The sequence below is a fragment of the Camelus bactrianus genome, chromosome 1 (genome assembly GCF_048773025.1).
Source record: "Camelus bactrianus isolate YW-2024 breed Bactrian camel chromosome 1, ASM4877302v1, whole genome shotgun sequence".
NCBI lineage: Eukaryota > Metazoa > Chordata > Mammalia > Artiodactyla > Camelidae > Camelus > Camelus bactrianus.
Genome location: NC_133539.1, coordinates 114183703 through 114211536, shown reverse-complemented (window position 1 = coordinate 114211536; position 27834 = coordinate 114183703). Strand labels below are relative to the sequence as shown.

Below are 27834 nucleotides of genomic sequence, written 5' to 3'. Positions count from 1 at the left end.
CATACACAAATATTCATAGCAGCTTTATTTGTTTTGGGGTTTTTTAAAGATTTTTTTTAGGTTTTTTTTTTTTTAATTGAAGTACAGTCAGTTACAATGTGTCAATTTCTGGTGTACAGCACAGTGTCCCAGTCATGCATATACATACGTATATTCATTTTCATATTCTTTTTCATTAAAGGTTATTACAAGATATTGAACATAGTTCCTTGTGCTATGCAGAGGAACTTTTTTTTAACCTACTTTTATATATAGTGGCTAACATTTGTAAGTCTCAAACTCCCAAATTTATCCCTTCTCACCCCCTTTCCCTGGTAACCATTAGATTGTTTACTATGTCTGCAAGTCTGTTTCTGTTTTGTAGATGAGTTCATAGTGTCCTTCTTTTTTTCCTTTTTTTCTTTTTTAGATTCCACATGTAAGTGATATCATATGGTATTTTTCTTTCTCTTTCTGGCTTACTTTGTTTAGAATGACGATCTCCAGGTCCATTCATGTGGCTGCAAATGGCATTATTTTATTCTTTTTATGGCTGAGTAGTATTCCATTGTATAAATGTGTCACAACTTCTTTATCCAGTCATCTGTCAGTGGACATTTAGGTTGCTTCCATGTCTTGGCTATTGTACGTAGGGCATACATAGCAGCTTTATTTGTAATAGCCAAAAACTGGAAACAAACAGTGGGTAAAAGGTTAAACAAACTGGTACATCCACATCGTGAAATACTCCTCAACAATAAAAACAACAAACTCTTGAAACAGGAAACAACTTAGATGGATCTCAGGGGCATTATGCAGAGTGAAAAGGGCCAATTTCAAAAAGTGACATCCCATGTGATTTCATTTATATAGTATTCTTGAAGTGACAGAATTATAGAGATGAGGAACAGAGTTGTGGTTGTTGAGAACTAAGAAGGGAGGCAAGGAGGAAGGTGACTGTGGCTGTTGAAGGGTCACACAAAGGATGTGAGTGATGGAGTGTGCTGTGTCTTGACAGTGGTGGTGGTCACACAAATCTACACATGATACAGTTGCAGAGAAACATGTATATCCGTGAGTGCATGTAGAACTGGTGATGTGCAGGCAAGGTCAGTGGATCTTATCATTGTCAGTTTCCTGTGATGCTGTACTGTCATTATGCTGGATGTTACCTTTGGGAGAAACTGAGGGAAGGATGTATGTGGTCTGTCTGTATTGTTTCTTCCTCATCTGAATCTATAATTATCTATTATTTTAATTATCTCAGAATTAAAAGTTAAAAAAAAAAGAGAGAACAGAGGCATTGAGGCTGGACTTTTGGATCAACAAAATTATGTTCAAATTCCAGCTCCACCACTCACCAACCATGGGACCATGAGCCAGGTCTTTAACCTTTCTGTTGTGATGAGAACCCTTAGGATTTACTCTCTTGATTGTTTATGTGTATAACAAATCGCAGTGTTAATTATATTTATCATGCTGTACATTACATCCCTAGTACTTATTTATCTTATAACTGGAAGTTTATCTTTTGACTGCCTTCATTTAATTCCCTCTCTGCTCATAAATCTGATCTCTTTTTCTATGAGTTTGTTTTTGAAGTATAATTGATCTCCAACTCTGTGTTAGTTCCTAATACACAACATACTGATGTGATATTTCTGTGCATTTCAAAGTGATCACCATGATAAGCCTAGTTACCATCTGTCACCATTACAAAGATAGCACATTATTATTGACTGTATTCCCCACACTGTGCATTTCATCCCCATGACTCTATATTGTAACTGCAAGTTTGCACCTCTTAATCTCCCTCACCTGTTTCTCTCCTCTCCCCACTCACCTCCCCTCTGGCAACCACCTGTTAGTTCTCTGTTATCTGTGACTGTTTCTGTTTGTTCATTTGTTTTGTTTTTTGAGATTCCACATGTAAGTGAAATCATACTGTATATTTGTCTTTGACTGACTTATTTCATTTAGCATAATACCCTCTAGATCCATCCATGTTGCTGCAAATGGCAAGATTTCATTGTTTTTATGGCTGAGTAATATTCCATATTTGTGTATATTTTTATACACACACACACACACACACACACACACATATATGCTACATCTTTATCCATTCATTTATCAATGGGCACTTAGGTTGCTTCCATAGCTTGGCTATTATAAATAATGCTGCAGTAAACATAGTGGTGTGTGTATCTTTTAATTTTTTTTTAAGTGAAAGCAGGTTTATTTAGAGAGATACACACTCCATAGACAGAGTGCGGGCCGTCTCAGAAGGCAAGAGAGAGAGTGACCTTGACGTGCAGAACTGTTAGGTTTTATGGGCTTGGTAATTTTATATGCTAATGAGTAGGAGGATTATTCCAGCTATTTTCAGGAAGGGACAGGGATTTCCATGAATCTAGCCCCCTCCCACTTTTTGATCTATCCCATCAGCCTAGAAGCTGTCATGGCTTTGTGGGTGTGCCATGAGGCTCAAGGTCAACTGGAAGTCGAATCTTCCACCATCTTGATTCTAAACAGTCTGTCCTGTCCTCAGTTGCTGTGTCATTCATTCAATGGTTGTGCCCTGTATATCTTTTTAAGTTAGTGTTTTCGTCTTCTTCAGGTAAATACCCAGGAGTGGAATTACTAGATGACATGATAGGAGTGTAAATTGGGGCAGCAACAGTGGAAAACAGTGTGGAGAGTTCTCTGTTTATTTATTTAAATTTTTCTTACAGTTTTATTAAGATATAATTGGTATATAACATTGTATTAATTTTAGCTATATAGCATCATTATTTGTTATACGTATATATCGTGAAATAAGTACCACAATAAATTTAGTTCGCATCTATCACCTCACATAGTTACAATTTCTTTATTTTTAAAGTGAGTACAATAATAATGCTTCCATCCTTGAGTTGCTTTGATGATTAACTGGCTCAGAGTAATCAATCAATATCTGATAGGTTTTTCAAATACTGTTATTATATATAAAAGTCACTCATCATTTACATTAGATCATAAAAATGTTTTATCTTTTCATCTAGCACCTAAAGGGCTGGGTACTCTCACTCCTCTGTAGGATTTTAATATCTTTAGATATTCTCTATTTCATTAACTTCTGCCCATCTGTTTCTACTTTCATGAGATTTCCTCTGTTGTTCTTTTTTCTTCCTTAGTTGGACACTTAATGTCTTTCTTCCTTTTTAATATGTGCATTTGAAACTGTAGATGTCTCTTTTTAAACTGTTTTAACCAAATCACAAATTTTGGTATTGGCAACCCAACATTTTTCCATTGTCTTTCCATTATAAACATAGCTGGTTTCTTTCTTTGATCCAAGAATTATTTGAAAATGTGTTTTTCAGTTTCCAGACGTGTAATGGGGGATCTTTATGGTCTTAATAATTTGGGGAAGTATGTTATGCTTCCTCGGTGGCTTAGCATGAGATCAGTTTTTATCAGTGTTTCTTACGGGCTTGGAGAAGAACATGTATTCTTTAATTGTTGAGTGTGGAATTTTATCTTTATTCAGTACCTTGATTCTATTAATTGGGCTTTTCATATTTTCATATCTTACTACATTTTGGTCTGGCTGACCTATCATCTACTGCAGTGAAAATGTCCCTCTTTGATTGTAGATGTGTCATTTTCTCCTTATAATGCTGCCAATTTCTACTGTTTATACTTTTGGCTGTGTTGTTAGGTATAACACATTCAGAAGTGTTATACTTCCCTGATGAATTATTCATTTCATCATAATGCAGTTATTCTTTTTATTCACATTTGCCTTAAATACCCTTTGCCTTAAGTGTGTATTTGATCTGATAGTAATATAGTCATTTAAGCTCTTTTTTTAGCGACTGTTTACATAGTATATGTGCCCAGGATTTAGAATTCTCAGGGGAAACACTTTTCTCCCAACTCCCGTGCCCAGGGTTTCTCCAGCAAGTTTCTTAGCTCTCTCTCCCACAAAGCATCATCTTTTCAGGTCCAGCCTCTCAGGCTAGCTGCTCGGGTGTCCTGATTTATGGAAGGGGTCTCAATACCAACCCCTTGTGACATGCAGACCTCAGGTTTCATCTTCTGTGTCCATGAGGGCATCACAACCCCTGGCGGCTACACTGTTAGATCAGGTGCTCACTGTAATTTTTGGTTCTCAGTTAGGGCCTCTGGGGATGCCCTCTGCAAATCAACTATGTGTTTTAAAGAATGCTAGTTATATTTTCTTCAACATTTCTGGGTGTTTGGGTGTATGTTGGGGTGGGGAGATGTCAGGGTTATCTGACCTGGTGTATTGCCAAAAGGGCAGTTCCCGTAAGGAGGGCTGCTCTAGCCTGAAAATGGTACCATGCTGTTGAACATTTGTAGAAGACCCGATCTGTCCTTTCTGACCTTGATATCATATGAATTAAGCAAATCTGTTGTCTGAGTGGATACACAGTGCCCTGGTGGGGCGGCAGCGCCATCAAAGATCTGCCATGTGTTTCTTGGTTCAAAATCATTTTGAACACAGGGTACCAGAAGGACTGGTCTTTAGAACATCAGGACTTTTTTAATATTTCAATTTGAAATTTTTGGAACATTTGTAAGCACAATATGAATAAATAGCAATAAAAACCTTATTGTTGCTTATGTAAGAAGTTTGTAAAGCAGAATTTTATCAGTTATAAAACTGATTTGGACTTAACATTTTCAGCCAAAATCCTTTTAAAGTGTTTATAACCATGTTTCAAAATTATGCTAAGCAAAGTATACTTGTGATCTAGCAATTAAAAGTAGGCTGCACTCATATTACATTCAAAATAGAGAATTTAAGGAGGAAAAGGTTTGTTAAGTTATAATTAATATAGTTTTTCTGGAAACTAAATGTATTGTTTACATATGTGCCCTACTTATGTTTTTAAACTGTAGCGTAAAATATTCATTTCCTTTTGTAGAATCGCCATGGGTTTTTTTTTTTTAATTTTATAAATGTACAAAATCCTTCAAATAACTGGCATCTGACAAAACTTCCCTTTGAAGTTTTTAGTTTTTGAAAATTTTTTTCTTTAAAGTTTTTTTAGAAGTTAGACTTAGTTTTCCCCTCATGAGCATTCCTGCAATTGTGCAGAGAGGAAAGTAAGTCCCCAGAACATTAATTAAATGATTAGACTCTTCATCAAAAGGAGAATGTCATGGTTTGGCCGCTGGCCACTTGTCTGTGCCCAGAATGACAAGTTCTAAAGTAATGATTTTGTTTATTGATCCTTCTCGTGTGCCTAAGGAGAAATTCAGCACATGGTGGACCAATGGCCCTTGGATTATTTTGTCTAGTAAAAGGTATGTCTATTTATACCAACTTTACATTCTCTTCTAGGTTACCTTCCGAACAAGAATCTATCACTGTAACATTAACAGCCAAGGCGTGATCTGTCTGGACATCCTGAAGGATAACTGGAGTCCGGCCCTCACCATCTCTAAAGTCCTCCTCTCCATCTGCTCACTACTTACAGACTGCAATCCCGGTAAGAGACCCTAAACCTGGTGTGGAGCTGCAGCCACTCAGGACTTAAATGTCAGCCCTCAGTCAATTGCTTCCTACCGCCACCACCACCACCACTAACCGTCACTATTATTTTTGCTATTACTGATTGAAAATTTCCAGAATCTGTAACTGCTTTCTTTTTCAGTTGGGTCTGGTCATTAGTCTTTTTAAAACCTAGTATTTGCCAAGAAGGAAAAAGCACAGTGTGATAAAAATTAATGAAAAATCGTTATAGATGGGAAAGCACGTTTAAAGAGCGCATTACATCCTGCTGCCAAAGAATAATACAAATTCAAATTGAATAGCTTAATTTTTAATTAGATGCCTACCAGAAGATGTTAATTTGGGAAATGCGAGCTATTAAAATCTGATAGCAACCAGGCAACACCACATGGACGTGACCTTTTTGGCGTTTTAATAACGTTGTATCCCCACCAGCTATTACAGCAAAAAAGCCCCTGAACTAGGAAATACTTTTTAGTAAAGCAGGAAATACAGCTTCCTGGGAAAACTGAAAAGATCTTATGGCCAAGCCTTTGTGGCTTGCTGGTGTGCTAAAGACTGAGAGTTCAGGCTTCCTGTGTGTTCCTAGATATTTAGTTATATGTCTCTGATCAGCTTCTTTAACTAAAGACAAACCAATTGCCAATTTTTTACGTATTTGGGTTTATTTTGGAAAATGCAAAAATCCAAAGGTTTTTCATTTGGTGTTTTCATTGATGTTCTCAGTGAGAAATTCTTCTTAGAGTATTTAATTAATAGTCTTACTATTTTATGAGAGCCCACCTTCCATTTTTAGGAAAAAGCTCACTAGTTAAGTGAAATTTTAGACAAGAGAGAAATGACAAGTAGGAATCAAGGTCTCTCTGAGGACCCTGGCTGGTTTATAAAACATGAAGAAATTAGCATCTTTTCAAATTTTTCTATGTTTGTTATTTTTCAGTAATAAAAACTTTTTTAATGCAGAAATATAAAAATAGAATTTAATTAAATTGTGATATATGTAGAATACATATAATAATGCTTTTAATACCAAGAAGAAGATAAAATATAATTGTGCAAGATCATTATAAACTATTTTCAATTAATTCATATTTCATGCCAGATGGTGACATTCAATTATGATGCACTAATTTAAAACTGAATGGCAAATACTTGGTTCTTTCAACTTCTGTATTCCTATTTTAGTCCTGTTTATGTCTGAGACTGCGTATAGCCTCATTTGGAGGTAATGGCCTGAAAAGGCTGTGTGTGTGTGTGTGTGTGTGTGTGTGTGTGTGTGTGTGTGTGTGTGTGTGTGTTATTTCCCTTTGGGAATATTGGAACACAGAACTTCATCTGCCTCCCCACTTCCAAAAAGTACTTCTGGGGTTTGCTGAAATTTGGAGGGGTTTTTTTTTTTTTTTTGAGAGAAAAATTTATTTTAAGAGGCAAGTCACTTATTCATGAAACTTTTGGTGTCACGTCATTATGCTGTACACCTGAAATTTGTAGTGTTATATGTCAGTTGTATCTCAATAAAACTAGGGGGAAGAGAAAGAAAGTAAAAAACTTTTGAGACTCTACTCTTTATGAGGCACTTCCGAGCACAAGATGAGTAAGACAGCTTCACTTCTTATACACGGAATAAGATGTAATTTCTCACTTAGAAAACTTGCACCAGAGAGAGAGGCAGTCCTTACCCCAGTGGAAACCAGGCCTGCTTGATCTCCAGGTCAGCTGAAGTGGACCCATCACCCTGACTCAGCTTATGTTAAAGAGTCTGTCCTCTGCACAGATGTTCCTGCATTCTACCAAAGCCTTTTCCCAGCAATCAGAAAGGTTTATGTTGAGCAAATTAGTTTTCTTTTTCTGTATCTCAGACAATTGCAGATACATTCTGAAAAAAAAAAAAGGAAGGAAAGAAAAAGAAAACTCATCCCTGCCTAAAGCAAAATCACATTAATAAAATAAATAGATTTTTGAAAATTAAGCTATTGATAGTAAGAAAAAGCCTAAAGATCATAATGTTTCTTACGTTTCACCAACTGGAGATAGCCCTATCCACTTAAGGCTGCCATTTGTGAAATACACGGTAACAAACTAAGCGTGCATACTTTAACACACATAAAAAAGTTTTCTAATTGACACATCATCTATATGTATGTTCACACTTCTAGAGTCTTAAAAAGAGTTACCTTAAACAAGTCAAAACGTCCACTCTTTTGAGTGATGAATTTATTTCACACTGTTTTCTGGTACACATCCTTCCAATCGCTGTCAATTTTTCTCCCAAGATTTCTGTTAAACTTCAATGTAACCTATTTTCAGATGATCACAAATGTAAGTTTGATAGAATGTGAAGAAAGAAGATTTTCCTACATTGAGTCTGTGGAACTATTTTAACACCAGAAATGCTATCAGCTCAGAAGCAGGCTTTACACAAAGATACAGGTTTAACTGACTCTTGTTCTTACATAAACTATTTTTTAAAATGTTTTTTCCTCCTTTTCTCATAATTTACATTCGTCTCTTTCAAGAATTTTTGGTCCATTTAGAAACAAATGTTTTGTGCTTCAGGGTGGGGCTATGCGGTCTTTCTTGCATGGTATTTATAGTAAGCAGATGTAGATTGGAAAACCAGCTCCATTGTTTATTACTTGTGTGATCTTGAACCAATCATTTAATGTTCCTCGGCCTCAGTTTCTTATATAATACAGATTATCAGCAGCCCTACCTAGATCACAGGATTCCTGTGAGTTTAAAATGAGATGGTGTATGTGAAACCCTTTGCAAACAGTTGTGGGTTGTTATTGATGTTACTTGCCACAGTATTTAGGACTCCAGATGGTGGATCAGTACCTCCTTAGCTGAATTTAACTGAGAGAAGATAGTAGTATTGAGTAATTTCTACCACCACCTCCTTGGCACTGATTTTATAATCTGAAAAAAGCCTACTCCTGAATTAGTCACGCCTACTCTGTTATCTCTCGGGAAGGATTCTCTCTTGGGAGAGATTATCTTTCAGGTGGCAAATGTCCAAAGTTATCAGCCAGTTGATGGGTGCACCAGTGGGAATCATTCTGTTCCCAGTGCCATGGTCCAGGCTGGCCTTAGGGGGCTGTTCACACTCCACAGTGGTGTTTATTGAGCCTGACACGGCACTCTGATTTGTCAGACACAGCTGGCTGCCAGAGTTTGGCTGTAACACACTCGTGGGGAACAGAGTGGCATCTGAGAGGAGGAGAGGTTGATAAGCTCAGAAGATCAGCGCCAGCTCCCCAGATCCTCTGACTGTGGTCCTGCCTGGGGAACATGGTTGAATCCACGAATTGCTGAAGTTTAGAGTACTGAACACATTTCCATTTTTCATAGAATGCTTTTATTTGTTAACACTCTTCTTAAGCATGTATAAAATTGAAGCTCTGTTCTGTTTGATTTCATCTTTTGAAGTCTGTTTTTGCTATTTTGTGGCTGTTTCTTTTAAAAAAAACCTCTTAGATGTTTTATCATATTCTTCCTATGAAATCTAGTTATTTATTATTTAAAATATGCCTATATTATGGTCTCTGGGCCTACGAATAATGGGTATTTTCCCTCTTACAAAAAGAACTATCCTGAGAACACTGACAATTAGGAGATAAAACAAGGTTAACAGTTTTCCTGTTCCAGATGCTTTATTCACAGAGAAATGTCCAGAAATATTTCTAATCTTTTTTTTAAATAAATCTGCATATCATCTGGCATTATTTTACTAATCTCAGTTCTGCTTTCTACTCTGCAACTCTTGCTTTTTCTGAAGTGTTACGAGCTTGTTTGATTCTGTGTGGTTCTGATATCGTATCACTGAAAAATTTCTCCTCAAACACATGACTCTTAGGAGATCATTGGAAATTTGAAAACTGAATATCTGATATTGAGGAATTATTGCCAGAAGTGTTTAGGCATAATGAAACGGAATTGTGATCATAAATTTTTATGTGTCCTTACCTTTCAGAGATACACACTGAGTTCTTTGTAAGTAAACCCTGTGTATTTCATTCCTTTATCATCTACTTCACACTATAGGCTGCCTGTGGTGCAGCCTGGACCAGGAAGGTCCTGCGTTCCTGAGCAACCGTCTCTGTCCACCACTTTTCAAACAGTGGCGGAACTGCCCAGGCCAGGTCACGAGAAAATGCTCTGAGCATCCCGCAGACATCCCACTCAGGATGGAGGCGCTCTCCACTCCCTCAACATCATCTTCCAAATCAAAATCAAGGCTCAGTTACTCCCAGTCTTAGATTTATGCAAATCTTTATTAGAACAACAAGTAGAGCTAAGAATGGCAGCCAATTAACCCTCAGCCTTACACAGTGATTAAGCCGAGGGTGCACACAGCTGCAGCTTCATTGGTAAGAACTTTATTTTTCTCACATGGGCTGAGCAAACGGAGAGAGAGGAATCCGCTCCCCGGGGCCCGTTTAGTGTTCAGACGGCCCCCTCCATTCCCTGCATCACAGCCCTTGGTTTCAGGTCTCTCCTCTTTTTAAATGCCTAATACAATCCTTAGCTATCAGTTGTCTCAGATACACCCTAACTTTGATTGTTATTCATTGATTCTCTTTGACCTGGTTGTGAATACATAGTAAATGGTATTACTATTAAATATCAAAATTTTCTAATTGATTGTGACTACTGAGGGGGTGGGGACCATAAAATAGAATTATTTCAACACAGGTGTGTTTGTGTGGATTATATGCACGAAGTGTGTGGGCTCTCAGACTGATGACAGGGACCTAAATGGAACTTAAGAGGAAGCCATTGCTTATGACAGCTGTGCAGCCTTGCTTCTGCTTACCCCATTCCACTGCTGCCCTTGGAAACTGGCAGAGGACTATTTATCTGACCGAAATTTAGGTAAAGCTGTAAAAATGATAAGCCTACCTGTTTTCAAAGCAGGCTATCTTAGCAGAAGTGCACAAAAAAAAAAAAGCTGCTTTTTCTACAGATGGCTACAGATATAAGGTTTTGTCTGATGCCTATAACTCTTTTTTTCAAGTAAAAACCTTAGAAATACATGGTACAACATATAGCTGACTTCAAACTGTATTCCTCATTTGTGAAGAATTGGCTTCTCTTGTAGAATATTACATGCTTAATTCCAAAAGTCATTCTAATCAGTACTTCCAAAATATGGATGTAGATAGACTGTAATTTGTAGTCATTTAACTTCTCGGACACCGTATCCAAAGGAAAAACAAAGCTGTAGTTGTATGTAGTTAATTAATCTACCTGGTGTTTTAAATACCAGGAGAGTAAATAAAGTCCAAAAAACTGTATAAAGGGCTTTGGGTTCTAGCTCAGTATTAGCTGTCGGGTCCTGGGACACTGCCTCCTCCTGACCCACGAGTTCCTATGGGCTTAGTCAGATCAGTTTGGAAACATGATCTATGGGGTGGAGGTTCTAGAAAAACTGAGGCTTCTTTGAAAAGGATGAATAAAATCAGGGAATATGCATTATTAAAGAAAAGAACATTTCAGTGTTGAGAACTAAAGAAGTTTCACAGAAACCACTCTATACTATCATAAATTAGGTTAAAAAAACAGAAAATAGCGATTCTGTGATATTCACCTTGCCTATATATTTATAAATGTGACTTTTAAATACTATTAAAAGGATTGTTTCCCTTCCTTGTCATTCTATAAAAAGAAACTCTTTAGTTATCTTACAAGGGGTGCTGATATATAATCATGAAAGAGATCCATAGTACGTAGCATTTTATCAAAGAATGGTTTTCTAGGAAATAGAGAATGATAAAGGAAAGCAAAAATGACCTGACCATGGGTTTAGACTAGTGCAAAGGACTCCTCATGGCGTCACGGTTGCTAGGAAAGGAGCGGGGACTTCAGTGTGTAGGTGAGAGATGTAGGTACAAGTGTCCTAATCAGCCCCCGTGTTTCTGCTTTGTGCAGGCAAGTCTTTATTTAACCATCACTTTGCTGTCTTTCCTGAGCATCCAGTCTGCCTGGGTTAAAAAGAACATTAGCTGTTCATTATTTTTTTGATAGGTCATTGTCCAGAAATGCTGACCTAGAAAAACTTTGTTGCTTTCATAAATGTATCTCCTTAGTCGGTTTGGTTCTTTTAAAGATAGTAAAAACGACTTTACCAGAGTTCTTGCTATATGGGATACGATGCACTTAAAACGTGCCTGTAAAGTTTCACCTTCATGTCTTAACTGAAGAAAAGGGCCTTTGGGGAAGTTGCTCCGACTGGCAAAGAAGAAAATACAGCCTGTATTGATGATCGTCCTGTTTCTTTTTCTGACTTCCATTTCCTTACCTCTGGCCTAGGGAATAGCTGTGACCCGGAAAGCGCTGTGTGACAGCTTTCCTAAAGCGGCGGGCGGAACTCCAAGGCCAGCACTCAAAGTTCCGCCTCTGTCTCTTTTTGACCGTTAGTTAGAGAGCTGTCCGTCCATTCGCCCTTTGTAGGATTCTGATTCCCATGACAGCATGTACAGTAAAGATCTCACCATTTCAGTTTGATTCAGAGGTCAGCCTGATTAGTAATTCTTTAATGAATGGTGGGAAATTCTAAATGAGTGAAGACCTAATACTTTTAAGTGCATACAGGAAATACTAGTAAAACATTTAAACTAGATGGCCAGTGGACTCCACTTTACCAAGGAAAGAGGTGAAGTTTTTTTTAATTGAAGTATAGTTGAGTTACTATTTAATTGAAGTATAGTTGATTTTTTATTGAAGTATAGTTGATTTACAACTGTAGTTTTTTTAAATTGAAGTATAGTTGATTTACACAATATAGTTGTGTTAGTTTCAAGAGTACAGAAAAGTGATTCAGTTATTTATGTACATCTGTACATTCTTTTTCAGGCATTTTTCCATTGTAGGCTATTACAAGACACTGAGCATAGTTCCCTGTGCTCTACAGGTGAAAGCGGGCTTTCCATGCTCACAGAAGTAGAGAAAAAGGTTATAATGAACCCTAACGTATCCCTCACCTAATAGAGATTCAAAACTTAGCTTTATTTGGGGCTCGGGTATTCTTAAAAGTTAGCGAGGACTTTTTTCACACAGGCTAGCTATTCTCAGATGGTAACTGCTTTATACCATTAATTTCCATGGCAGCCTTGTTTAAAAGAGATGCTACAGTCAACTTCAGAACGGGTTGTTGCCTCAGAATTGTTAATATTTATTACTGAAGGGTGCAATCTGTGTTGCTGTGGAAGATAGGCCACTGAGTAAAGTCTTGTTTTTTTAAGGAGAAATGAAGGTAAATTATTTAAATAATATGTATTTGAAATCATTACAGTGTACTACAGTGTTTTAATACGGGAAATTTTGTTTTATTTATTTTTTTATTGAACATAGTTCCCTGTGCTATACACAAGAAACCTTTTTTAATCTGTTTTTTTTGTATAGTGGCTAACATTTGTGAATCTCAAACTCCCCAAATTTATCCCTTCCCACCCTCTTTTCCCAGTAACCATAAGATTGTTTACTGTGTCTGCAAGTTTGTTTCTGTTTTGTAGATGAGTTCATAGTGTTCTTTTTTTGTCTTTTTTTTAGATTAATACAAGAAATTTTAGAATTCTGAAACAACATAATAAAACTCTTCTAATCATCCAGAAATTTACTTGTGTGGACAAAACATCAGATGATTGATTAACATTTTGCTTTTTTAATTTGGATATTTGAGATCTTATTGTGTCTTGGGAGAAATACCATAATTATGAAAATTTGAAGAATTAACATTAACCCTACCAATGTCTGGCATCCTTCACTACTCAGCAGTTGTCTTTACTTTCCCTCACCTTCTAACTCAGCCTTCCACTCAGCACCAGGCCTGGGCCAGGTGCTGTCAGCAATGGCACGTGCAGTAATTCTTATTTTAAGAGAAGATGTTTCTAAAATATCGGACCGAGATGTTGTGTCATTCCTACACAACAGCGATAACTTCTTTCTCTTTTCTTCTCTGTATGTTTGTCTTTTAAGAGATGCTGGAGCCTAATGCTCGTTACAGGTGTTGCATTTCTGGTTGTGTTAATACTGGTGAAGAACTTTCATAATAAGCATTATAAGAGTTCCTTTGAACTGTAGGCATATTTCTTTCCATGACAGGTGTGGTCCTGGAGGAAAAAAATTGTAAAGCAAAATACTTTAGATATATTTGAAAAATTTTCTGCGTAAAAGTATACAATGGAGAAGCCAAATGAAGCATTTTTAAACTTGAGTGATGAATGCCCCCATTTATTTTTTCTTAAAAATACCAGAGTTTGGGGGTAGGGGTATAGCTCAGCATAAAGTGTGTGCTTAGCACACGTGAGGTCCTAAGTTCAATCCCCAGTACCTCTATTAGAAAAAAAACAAACAAAACAGTTTTTTCCCCTGATTCAGCACTCAGCATTGCCTTTCCTGTGAGGACATCTCCCCAGATAAATCATGTTGTTACAATATTCAAGTGCCTAGGCCAGCCTACAAAAGCTGGCCCAGTGTGTGCATAGGTAGCACCTGTCAGGGCAACTTCACACCAGCGAGAGTGTCACCTTGTCGCCTTTTATTCAGAGCATCGTGGCCACACGCGCTCTCCAGCAACTGATTTTTGGCACAGACTGGCTCCCTTAATGGAAACATGTTTGTACTCAGTCTAATTCAAATACACAAGAGAAATTAGAATAAATGGAGGCGTGGAGGAGATGCCTTTATACTATATCCAGCTTTGAATGCCAGCCTTAGGTTTTTATAAGATAAACTCTAGGAAAGAGCACTCACCTACAGTGCATGAATAAATAAGCCTGCATCCCTGGGGCAAAGACACAGAAGAGTGCCAGCCACGCCTGATCCTCTGTAAGAGGGTGCATTTACCTGAGGGACGTGGACAGTTTTTATCTAGGCAAGGGTCACAGATGGCTGGCCCATTGTAACTTCAGCCTTTTCCGGAATAGTTCTGTGCAGAGAACACATCCTTTCAGGGGAGTCACATTCAGAATACTGTCGATAGCTTAGAGTCGAGACTAATCAGATCTGAGTTCAAAATAGCCTGTGTTCAATTGGGTAAAAGTTTTTAGGTGAAAGGTTACTCTTCAGGGGAGGTTTTTGTTTGCTTGTCTGTTTAATTCTCTGGAAAGGTGACTTAAAAGTTGCAGTTAGCGTTACTAGGCAAAGAGAAGCCTTTGATTTCTCTACAGGAGTTGTATTTGGGGTACTCAGCTCTGGCCATGTGTGTATTCATAGTGTTCTGGGGGAAAGGATATCTTAAGGTGGGGGAAAAAAGGGTTCTAGATGTATGTAGTCCTTGATTGTGTATCTGTGCTGGCTTTTTCTTTTTTCAAAACGGAAATAACTTTATCGTTTTTTCCTCATAAAAATAATACATGCTTATTAAATTTTTCTTAAATCAACTATCCTTTAAAGATAAGTATTTGATTTTCCTTTGAGGCTCTTTGCTCTGCAAACTCCAATTCAGTGGGACTCAGCAAAGTATATTTGTCAGTTAAATTTGTCTCATTATAATCTGGTATAAATTTAGATACAGTGACCTCAACTCTTAGCCCTGGCTTTGACCTGCTTCTACTTAGCATTTCCCTATGCATATTTTATGGTCCCTTAATTAATACAAAATCTAGACGTGGATTTGCTGTTGCTAAAAATTTTGCTAAAAAGTCTACTGCTGTGCCTGCAATAATAACCTCTAATTTATTGGTTTGGAAGTTGATCTCATTAAAAAGTTGCTGTATATATATTAACTTACTAGGAAAATTCTCTTTAGTTTACTTTTTAGAAAATGTCACTTGGGGGTTTTCCTTTTTAGAAATCAGCAGTGATCTATTTTTTGTTTAGAGGAACACCAAGGAAATGACTAGGTGGTCTAAATCAGTACTTAGAAATTTCTACACTTCCTCAAACCTGAAGTCTTCCTCCACTGAAATCAATTAACGAATGTATTTCTTAGTGTTAAAACGTCGCAAGTTGCCTGTACTTGAGGTTTTTTCCTCCCTTTAAATTATCTTCAAATCTTTGGCTTCTGATGTTCTTTGGGGAATTGACTAGAACTGTTGAAATGTCTGTTCTGCCATTGTCAGCGAAAGGCTCTGAAAACACAAATAAGAAATTGAAAAGCGAAGCAGACCGGCAGTGTAAACAAACACCACCTTTACTCCTGTGGGAATGTGCCTCTTGCTTAGAACTCTGTTTCCAAAGAATGATTCTTTATCATTGTTAAATGAAGATAATTTAAAACTAAAGTTAACAGCAGTGAAAAAGGACTCACTGATTCTCTTTCTAGAGTAAAATAATGTTTTTTAAGTGACAGGGAAAGAATTACACAAGATCAGGGTCTTTCCTTTTCCCCTCGATAACCTCACCCAGTGTTGTGGGGTTTTTTTAATAGTTTAGGACCAATAAAAAGTTTGTCACTCTTTAAAATTAGTGCTCCTTTCTTCTGTAGTCACTTTTTTTTTTACTTTAGTCATCAGGTAGCGCAGCCCTAATTTAATGCTTAGTCACAGTAACTACATTAACCCGTGTAATTAGTGTGCGTGCTAATTATACGTGCTTCTTTACTACACCTCTCTCCACATTCTGTGTTAGGACTTACTCTGTTTCTGTTGCAATTGTTTTATTAAGCATATGTATTTTATTGCAAGTCGTCTGGCTCTTTTTTGGCAAAGTGAGGTCTTTTTTGGCAAGATTAAAGTCTTGCTATGGGAGGTTCGAGGAGCACATTTCATAACGACCCAGCGCTCACTATTTGGACTTATTTACAGCTTCTGTCAGGAGAGACAGAACTGTGTCAGGCTTTGCTAAGCAGTTTGTTCCAACAAGAAGACATTTTTCCTGTCTGTTGTTGCCCAGCTGTTCTGTTGTCTCTGGGTCTCCGCACACACAGGAAGGTTTCCAGTGTGATTCCCAAGCAAGGATTTGCTCCAGGGGTCTTTTCTATCACTTAAAATCTGTAGAAATGATGAGATTATTAAGTAGCTGGCTAGCATGTGTGTAATTCCCTTAGATCTTCACTACAGCCACTTTTGACACTCTAAATACTATCTCTTTGCTGGTTCATTTATTTTGCAGTTCAGTCTTGGGTCCCCATTCAGTGTGTGTTGATAATTTGGGGGTTGTTAATACAGAAGGCTTGTTACTGGTAGAGGGACTCATTCTAATCATATTTATCGTCAGCAACACGCACCTGGCTTCGAAGTACAGGAGGATTCTCACAAAATCCAATAAACAAGTTCATACTGTGTAGCACAAGGAACTATATTCAGTATCTTGTAGTAATTTATGGTGAAAAAGAGTATGAAAATGAATATATGTATGTTCATGTGTGACTGAAGCATTGCGCTGTACACTAGAAACTGACACAACAATGTAAGCTGACTATACTTCAATAAAAATATATTTTTTAAAAAAACACTTTACCTGGTTTACAAATGACATAATATGGATTTTACTTTATGTAAATTTAAGAAGTGAATACAACCTACTGTGCAGCACAGGGAACTACATTCAGTTTCTTCTAATAAGCTATAATGGAAAAGAATCTGAAAAAATATATAGATATATATGTATGTTATAACTGAATGACTTTGCTGTACACCTGAAACTAACATTGTAAATCGACTATACTTCAGTAAAAAAAAAAAAAGAAAAAGTTTTAAGTGAATACAGTTTAAAATGTGAGAACAGCATGAACCACCCTCCAGGACGTTCATTCCCCCCACACACACACAGACACACTCACACACGTGGAAAGAACTGTCTGCCTGGAGGCAGTGGGCCCCTGATGGTTTTTCTCTCTTGGTACAAGTTCCCAGGTGGCTGCCACGTTCCCACTTCAGGTGGGTTCTCGGGGGGACCACCTTCTGAGGCCACCAACACCACCCCAGCAGCACTGAGGAGTCCCGGCTGTGATCACCCTGACTCTTTACAGCGTCTGTATGAAACCCAGAGGGTTTGTACGAAGCTGCTCTGGGAGCAGACTTGAGGGGAGGAGTGATGCTCTCCAGGTGAAGCACTCGACTCTCTCCTCCTGCAAACAGAAACAGCCACCTCCGCATGAGCCACATTCCACATCAGCCTGCTCGTGACCGCCTTGGGGAGACACCTCTTTCAGAAATCCTGGTAGCAAAAGCCATTAGGAGGAAGACAGTGAACCACATCAGAGGTTATCCAAAAAGGATACCAGCCCACATCATCTTTTGAAAGAGGTCGATACTGGAACTTCTTGAAAGCTTTCTTACTCATCTTTGGCCTGTCACTGTTAACCCAGGGCCACTGCTCTGTTTTACTTCCTGTGCATTATAATTTAGAAACAAAACCCTCTGCACAAACCCCATCTTCACCCCAGGCTCTGGTTTAACTTCTCCCTCCCTCCCTGAAGGATTTCCCTATCCTCCTTGGGAATCACCGAGCTGGATACAGGGCAGGTGAAGTGGACCTGCACATATTTATTTCTTTAGGACAGAGCTTTGTGCTGAATATGTAACCTTGGTTATTCCTTCTCATTTTCCGACTAGCTGGTCTCTTCTATTTTATCTGTATTTCCAGCCTCTTGGTCTTTCTGCTGATTCTTCTTCTTTCTTTCTTTCTTTCTTTCTTTTTTTTTTCAATCCTTATTGATTACCTGCTGCTCTCCCTCTTTTATTTTTATTGAAGTATAGTCAGTTTACAATGTTATATTAGTTTCAAGTGTACAACATAGTGGTTCAATATTTTTATAAATTATACTCCATTTAAAGTTATTATAAAATATTGGCTATATTCCCTGTGCTATATGGTATATCCTGTACCTTATTTATTTTATACATAGTATTTTGTACCTTTTAATCCTCTTCTTCTATCTTGCCCTTCCCCTCACTCTTCTCCCCACTGGTAACCACCAGTTTGTTCTCCATATCTGTGAGTCTGTTTTTGTTTTGTTATATTCATTTTTTAATTTTTTAGATTCCACATATTTGTCTTTCTCTGTCTGGCTTACTTCACCAAGTATAGTATTCTTTAGGTCCATCCATGTTGCTACAAATGGCAAAATTTCATTCTTTTTTATGGCTGAATAATATTTCATTATATATATATACACACACACACATATACACACACACACACACATATACCACAACTTCTTTATCCATTCATCTGTTGATGGACACTTAAGTTGCTTCCATATCTTGGCTATTGTAAATAATGCTCTTTTAAACAGTGGGGTGCATGTATTTTTTTGAATTAGTGTTTTCATCTTCTTCAGATACATACCCAGGAGTGGAATTGCTGAGTCATGTGGTAATTGTATTTTTAATTTTTAAGGACCCTCCATACTGTTCTCCATAGTGACTGCACCAATGTACATTCCCACCAACAGTGTTCAAGGGTTCCCTTTTCTCCACATCCTTGCCAGTATCTGTTATCTGTTGTCTTTTTGATGCTAGCCATTCTGACAGGTGTGAGGTGATAACTCATTGTGGTTTTGATTTGCATTTCTCTGATGATTAGTGTTGTTGAACATCTTTTTATGTGCCTGTTAGCCATCTGTATGTCTTCTTTGGAAAAAATGTCTATCAAGTCTTCCGTCCTTTTTTTAATTGGGTTGTTTGGAGTTGTGGGGTTTTTTGTTTTTTGTTTTTTTTTTTGATATTGAGTTGTATGAGCTCTTTATATTTTTTGAATATTAACCCCTTATCAAACATATCATTTGCAAAAAGCTTCTCCCATTCAGTAAATTGTCTTTTCATATTGTCAGTGGTTTCCTGTGCTGTGCAAAAGCTTTTAACTTTAATTAGGTCCCATCTGTTTATTTTTGCTTTTGTTTCCCTTGCTTGAAGAAATAGATCCAAAAAAATTTTGCTAAGACTTAGGTCAAAGGGTGTACTGCCTATGTTTTCTTCTAGGAGTTTTATGGTTTCCAGTCTCACAATTAGGGCTTTAATCCATTTTGAGTTTATTTTTGTATATGGTGTTTTAAAATGTTCTATTTTTATTCCTGTATATGTAGATGTCTAGTTTTCCCAGCACCACTGACTGAAGAGCCTGTCTTTTCCCCATGCTGCTCCCCTCTTAACTCAGCTTTTTTTAACTTTCCTTTTACTCAGTAAAATGTTTTTTTAAAGGATGAAAAAAGTCCAAACTATCGTTTTGATTTATTTTTATTTTTTAAAAGCTTTACTTGTTCTTATCTCTATAACCATATGACTTTGCCTGTAGTGTCTGTTGGCCTAGTGTCACCTTGGGATATTCCATTTCACTTCATGTGCCAGGTGATGACTCTTGTTCTTCCGGTGTGCCAGGGCGGGAGTGGCCCACAGCTCTCAAAAGGGGTATGGTGTCAGCTCTGACACTGTGCCCAACACCATGAGTAATGTTGGAGTTGGTGCCATTCTCAGCCCGTGCACATCTCCTTAATGCCATGGCCTCTTTTTCCAGGGAAACAGTTAATTTTTTTAATTGAGTTTGGAAAATGTATTAAAATAAAGTCCTATGCTCTGTCAGTACCATTGCCAAAGCAGTATCATGCACACAGCATGATGATCTCATTCTGATGTTTTTAACATCCCTGTCCTGTATACGGATGGCAGGGTTTTTAAATGAAAACACTGGAGTTGGTCCATAGTGGAAGGTGGTTTTTATTGTTTAGCTCTTAGCTGTTGCCCTGAACTCCACTGCGTTTATGCCTGACTTCTCTAAGTCTTAGTGACACACCCTTGCCTACATCTTTTCAGCAAACCTCATGATACCCCTTGCTAGTCTCCCCAATGCCAGATAGATCATGAACACAATGGAAGTTATACTTTGCAATGTTAAAAAAGATTAAGCCAGAGGAACCAGATTATAGTGAGTTCTGAAGGTGCCAGGAAGGCTGGAGTATTGCCCGCCCTCTCACTCACTAGATACGTCAGTGCTCTCTGCGTGAAGCAAAGACGGTGCTTCTGCCCCAACTGTGCTGCAGCGTCATTGTAAACATGCAACAGGCACTGGATCCGCAAAGACTTTGAAGACTCTTGAGTATCAGTATATGGAATATTTTGAACTTAATGATGTAATGATTTCAGTCTGCTTCAGGATCCTCCTGTATCATCTGGAGAAGTTAAATTATTCGGTGTTATCCCCTGTCATGTATTAAATGAAGTATACATGTGCTTCTTTATTCCCAGCACCCATAACGTACAAATTGCATGCCCTCAGGCAACCCCATCCAGCCAGACTCCCAGGGAAACTGCCGTGTTTCATGCCCACACCTTTGTTCATCTTTACTCCCATCCCTAGTGTTCCTTTACTCTTACTTGTATAAAATACAAGTCTCAGGTCTAAAGACAGCTTAAAACATGTCAGAGCCTTATACTGGATAGCAGACTCCTGAGGACCAGAGACTACGTCTGGTTAAGATAGGGGTGAAACCTGGCTATTTGTACTGAGGTTTAAGTAAATATAATTACTGAACTAGATACACTTTATTATCCAGATTGTTTGTAATGTTTTAAAAATACATCAGAATGGATTTCTGCTTCTGGCCATGAAGAAATAACAGGAACCAGAATTACACTGTTGGCTTAAATAACTAGAAAACTAGAAATTGGGCAACAGTCAGCCCAGGACTGCCATCCCTGAAAGAAGAGGAACAAGTCAAGTGCGCCCTCCTCCCGCTGCCCCAGCTTACTGCCTGGAGGAGCTTCCAGGGCGCAGGACAGAGGGGGAGACACAGGAGAGCCCAGCTTGCTCACTGAGTTGAGGACAGAGATGGAAGTTTTAGAAGACCAAGATGGCTTGTGTTTGTGGGGCAGAGATCCAAGAAGAGGGACTGCACAGAGAGAAGGCTCCAGAGATTGAAAAGGGATCGGAATCTGCACATGTGTCAGAAGAAGCCACCTGGGGCCAGGGAAAGAGCCTCCACAAAGCAATAGACAGAGTACCTGGAGCTTACAGAAGGCTGTCTATGAGCAGAAGGACCTCATGATAAACAGGAACTCACGTAGGCCTCATATATGTGTGTGTGTGTGTGAATGATATATATATGAAAGATACATATGTGTGTGTACACACACACACAATGGAGTATTCCTCAGCCATAAAAAATGAAATCTCACCATTTGCAACAACATGGGTGGATCTAGAGGGTATTATGCTAAGTGAAATAAGTCAGAAAGAGAAAGACAAATACATATGATCTCATTTGTATGTGGAATTTGAAAAGCAAAACAATGAAAACAGACTCATAGGTAAAGAGAGTAAGCAGGTGGTTGCCAGAGGAGGTGGGGTGGATGTAAGGGGTGAAATACACGAAGGTGATCGAGAGATACAAACCTCCAGTGATGTAATAAATAAACCACAGGGTATAATATAGAGCATAAAGAATATGGTCAGTAATGTTGTGATAACTTTGTATGGCAGCAGATGGTTACTAGATTTACCATGGTGGTCATTTCATAATGTATGCAAGTGTCAAATCACTATGTGGTACACCTGAAACTAACATAATATTCTACATCAACTGTATTTCAATTTTTGAAAAGATTACCATCATGCAAAGAAGCAGGGAAACATGACACATGATAAGGAGCATAACCACTCACTTGAAACTGACCCAGAACTGATATAGATGTTAGAGTTAGACTAAATAGTGGTTGTTTTCCCAAATTTGATGAGAACTTTAAACACACATATCCAAGGAGCTTGATGAACCCCGAGCAAAAAAAAAAAAATGAAGAAAACCACACTCAGTCAGGCACATCATATCAAATTGCTGAAGAGTGATAAAGAGAAATTATTAAAATCAGCCCCCTAAAAAAAGTCATATTATTTCAGGGAAGCAAAGATAAGAATGACAGCAAACGTCTGTTCAGAAACTGTGCAACCCAGAAGACAGTTGAACTATGTTTTTAAAGTACTGAAGGAAAAACTGTCAACCTAGAATTCTATACCCAGTGAAAATATATTTCAAAACATATCTTTTCAATAAAACATACGAAAGCTTATGAACATCCTAAAGTAAAATTTGGAATTGGAGAAAGGCCTTTATAAGCAAGATTAAAAACCCAAAAGGCATAAAGAAAAATAGATGAGCGGATTTGACTACGTAAAATGTTTTAATTCCATATGGTAAAAATACCATAAATTGTTGACAGATAGTGATCTTGCAGCATATATAAAGCATACATAGTGGGCAGAGAGTTACTATCCCTAATACAGGAAGAACTATAAATCAACAAGTGAAGAACCAACATTCAGTAAGCAAGGCTGGGAAATGACCTAAGCAAACAGTTTGCAGAACAACTACATATGACCAAGAAACAGAAAAAAATGTTCAAGCTCCAGTAAATACTAAAATGAGATTTCTCTTTTTAATCACTAGATCAACAAAGATAAAAAGATTAATAACACCCTATATGGGGAGTGTATAGGGAAAGACACATTTATGCATTGTTTGTTGGAATGTAGATTGTTGGGTTGTTTTTCTTTTTTTGAGGACAAATTGGAGGTACCTGTCAAAATGTAAAATGCACATAACCTCTGACCAGCAGTCTCACTTCTATGAATCTGTCCTGAATAAATACTCAGCTGTGCCCATGGATAAACACACAAGGGCTAATACTCCACAGCATGATTTATAATAGCAAAAAACTGGGAAACTTCTTATTTATTTTTAGTGGAGGTACTGGGGATTGAACCTGGGACCTTGTGCATGCTAAGCATGTGCTCTACCACTGAGCTGTACCCTCCCCTCTTGGAAAACTTCTTAATGTTCATCCTTACGGAATGGTTAAATAGATGATAATGCAGTCATGAAAAAGGAAAGTCCACAATATTATGTAATTTGATCTATTAAAAAAACTGGCCTTACACACTCATAAATACCCTCACACAGTGTATTTGACTATAAATGCATAGAAGAAAGGAGGAAACATGGATACCAAACTATTAAAAAGCAGATACTCTTTGGGAAGTTAGAATTTGAAGGTGTGAGGTAGGAGAGGAGGATCTTCATGATTTACTTTTACATTTGTTTTATTGTTTGAATTTTTAAGAATTAGTAAATAACTTAAAATTTCGTATAACTAAAATTTTTAACATATCGGTAAATTAAAATGAGAAAAGCTAAAGTTAAAATGTAGTTGATAAAAAGGCAACCTTGTAAGTTAGTTTCTGAAACATTATTATAGTTTTTAATTAATATTTTCAAATTTATTCAGCTCTCTTCTTCTTGAAATGTTAATGCTTTAGAATTGACTAGTTGCCATTTACTTAATTAGAACCAAAATTTTACTTGTTAAACTGGTCAGAAATTTGTGCCGGCTGTAGTAGAAATGTGCAAATAACTGCATTACTCAGACTTGCAGCGAGTTATGGTCAGTTTGTAAACATTCTCTGCAGCCTTCATAGTTGTAAAGCATTAGTCTCTTTCTCTTCACTCCAGTCACCGATGATTCATTCTTAAAGTTACAAAATCTCCTTCTTTGTCTTGAGGAATTGATTTCTTTTTTATGAATAATTACTAATGGGTATATTTACTGCTTACTTCTACTATGTTAAATTTACAGAGATTTAGAAACTCAGTAGGAAATAAAAATAATAACACATTTCAGAATTAAAGGAAAATTAATTTCCACTTTCTTCAAGGGGTTTCGGTCAAGAAGTGTTCCTTAGCTCTTCTTGGCCGGCAGCAATGTGGTGACTCCCCGAGGTACCCACTTGGAACTGGCAAGTGTAGGAGCAACAGGCATCATCTTCCATCTTCTGGGCATCAGGAAAAATGTAATCTCTTGTCCCTCTTGTGGTCTTCTTAATAGATAATTAGAATGCTTTTACGGAAGTTTTCATTTTTACTTTAAAAATGTACATTACATGTTTATTTTAATATATCATCCCAATGACATACACTGCATAGTAGTAATCAATCAGAAGACAGGATGAAAAATGTAACACCAAGAGGGAAAGTCTTAAATGGCTATGTTTTCTCCTTGAGTGTTCTCTAGTCTAACGTTCTTTAAATAGCTGTAGAGGCGGTAGGTGTTATGCCATGTAAGCAGTGATACATTTACCCCATGCTGTCATCTCACCCCCTGAAATCTATTTACTGCGTAGATTTTCTATTTGTGGCCCAAGAGAGAAAATTTAGATCTAATTTCCTGTCTTAATTATGTATCCACATGACCAAAGTTGGGTTTTCACCAGCCACTGTTTGATGATTTCACCTCCGGTGAAAATGAATGTTTTTATGGTGGGAAAAAACTTAGACCAAGGTCTTAGTTAATCTTGCTGGGTACCGAGGCCTGAAGGCTGTGTGTGGTGCAGTGTCTGAACCAAAGCTGATCCTCAGGCATCTCCTGGGGGGCCCTGCTCATTCTCAGGAGCGTCACTGAAATTGAAGGGGAAAAAACATCCTTGAAATTGTCCCTGGGGAATCCCTGACACAAACCCATCAAGATTCACCATCCAAGACAATGTGAACGTACTTAATGCCACTGAATTGCACACTTGGAAATGGGTAAAATGGTAAATTTTCCATTATGTATATTTTATCACAATGAAACAATTTTTAAAGAATCACACCATCCACTTTCTAAAAGCAGTTCCCTAGAGACCCCAGACCCCAGCATACCCTAAAGGTTAACCTGTCAAGTGACAGTTTGACTCAGGTTTGGGAAAGACAGGAAAGGAATGTTGAGACGCCCTTTCTGCTGCTTCAGCTGAAATGGAATGAATCCCACAGCACCAACACCAGGCGGCAGTGAGGGGACTAGTGGCTGTTGACTTTTCTTCTGCTGGGTTTGCTGATGGTAATGACAGTAGGAGGGGTAGGGACAACAGCCCGCAGCAGCTGCCCGGTTTTGAACCTACTGAGTCCCAGGCACCATATTTAGGGCTGTTCGTTCGTTATCTTTTTTTTTTTTAAGTTTCATTTTTCTAAATCTGTTTTTTATTTTTATACAAATTTTAAAGATTACTTTCCATTAACATTTATTACAAAATATTGGCTGTATTACCCATGTAGTACAATAGATCCTTCACCTGTCTTACACCCAATAGTTTGTGCCTCCCACTTGCCCCCACCCCTACGTTGTCCCCCTGCCCACTGGTGACCACTAGTTTGTTCTCTGTATCTATGAGTCTGCTTTTTTCAGTTATATTTCCTAGTTTGTTGTATTTTCTAGATTTCACATATAAGTGATATCATACAGCATGTCTTTCTCTGACTTACTTCACTTAGCATAATGCCCTCCGAGCCTATTCATGTTGCTGCAGATGGCAAAATTTTGTTCTTTTTCATGGCTGAGTAGTATTCCATTGTGGAATAAATATGTGTGTGTGTGTATACACACACACACACACACACCCCACATCTTCTTTATCCATTCATCTGTTGATGGACACTAGAACATTCTTTGATACCATATACAAAATTAAACTCAAAATGGACTAAAGACCTAAATGTAAGACTGGATGCTATAAAACTCCTAGAAGAAAACAGAGGCACAACACTCTTTGGCATAAATCACAGCAGTTTGGTTGGGGGTGGGAGGTGGGATCTATCCCCTAAAGTAAACAAAATAAAAGCAAAAATAAACAAATGGGATGGAATTAAACTGAAAAGCTTTCACACAGAAAGGAAACCATCGATGAAAGAAAAAAAGACAACCTACTAAATGGGAGAAAATATTTCCAAATGATATGACTAATAAGGGATTAATATCCAGCATATATAAACAGCACATACAACTCAACATCCAAAAAACGTGATTTAAAAATGGGCAGAAGAACTAAATAAACATTTTTCCAAAGAGGAAATGCAGATGACCAACAGGCACATGAAAAGATGCTTAGCATCACTAATTGTTGGAGAAATTCAAATCAAAACCACAATGAGAAAACCTCACACCTGTCAGAGCATCCATCATCAAAAAGACCATGAATAACAGACAGTGACAAGGATGTGGAGAAAAGGGAACCCTCCTACACTGTTGATGGGAATGTAAGTTGGTGCAGCCACTACAGAAAACTGTATGGAGGTTTCTCAAAACACTAAAAATAGAACTACCATATGACCCAGCAATTCCACTCCTGGATATATAACCAAAAACACCAATTTGAAAAGATACATGCACCCCAATGTTCATAGCAGCATTATTTACAGTAGCCAAGATATGGAAGCAACCTGAGTGTCATTCTCTCATCTAACCCTCTTATCCATTCTCTGGGGTGTTCACTAATGGTATCTGCTATTTGCAGGTGAAGAAGCAGGTTCAGAGAATTAAGGTGATTTGTCCACGGATGGGTCAGAACTGGGGTTTACATTCAAGGGGTTTGACTCCAGAGCCCGTGCTCCTCACAGCTGGTCATAGTCCAAGAGGGAGCTCCTGTGCACGGATATTGGTGCCTTAAGTTCAGTCACTTGGTTGTCCAACAGACATTTACCAAGCTCTGGTTCAGGCCCAAGGCCAGGAAGGTGGGAATAGTTAAAATACTCAGGTTAAAGTCCCTGCTCTTGAGGACATTAAAGTGCAAGAGTTTGATAGTAACTGAATTATCACTGAAATCCAGAAGCTGGGGCCAGAACTTGTGTTCGCCTTGAAGACCACATTGACCAGTGATGGAACCCTCTGCCTTAGGCTGTCCTGCAGTAGAAGCCACTTGCTGCCAATACAGCCCCAAGGCTGGGGTACAAGGTGCCCTTTTAGGGAGCCCAGAATGCTTTTACCAGCGTTTCTGCAGTGTCTACCCCTTAGGCGGGGAAGGACACGCACAGCGCAGCTAATTGAGGGGTGGTGGAGGTGTGGGAGAGGGGGAGGGGTGGCAGTAACTCAGCCCTTTTCAGTCATCAGCTTCCCTTAGCAGGTGGGTCCTTAATAGTCAAATGCATTAGACCGAGATGGAACTTGTGCAGCTCATTCAGCACCCTTCCATCTGCCCCAAATAAGGGGGCTTGTCTCCTCAAACCCACCCTGTCCAGAGGGCCCCCTCGATCCATACAAACAGCGTGAAGAGGAAGAGGGGAGCTCTGTGTGAGCAAGATGCCAGAAGCTGGTTTAAGACAAATCTCCCTCAAACATGACATTGTTATGAATACATCACAGGCCCCTAGCAGCACCCCGACATGCGCGTTATAAAAGGGGCACATCACACATCTCCAGGAGCACTGTTTTCACTGTGGGCTTAGGATTGGCAGTTCAGAGTGAGGCAGAAGCTACCTGCAGTCCTGAAGTGCCTGAGGACCTGCATACAGACGGGAGTGATGTGTGAATGCTCTCTGCACAAGTTCTGTGTAGCATCCACTTTTTCCTCAGTAGTACCTCTGCCAGTACTGGCATCTGGTGTTTCCGAGGTTCCCACATCTTTTCCAGGGTCCCTCTAGCTGC

At 38.3% G+C, this 27834-nt stretch overlaps 1 protein-coding gene across 3 annotated transcripts in view; it reads left to right on the top strand.

Annotated features, from left to right (window-relative positions):
• Positions 1–27834, top strand: part of UBE2E2 (ubiquitin conjugating enzyme E2 E2) — a 326256-nt gene that overhangs the window by 274437 nt on the left and 23985 nt on the right. For all 3 annotated transcript variants that reach the window (XM_074371691.1, XM_074371697.1, XM_045511241.2), the window contains one exon: positions 5339–5486. In XM_074371691.1, coding sequence (XP_074227792.1) covers positions 5339–5486 — 148 coding nt within the window. The remainder of the gene's footprint in view (positions 1–5338; positions 5487–27834) is intronic.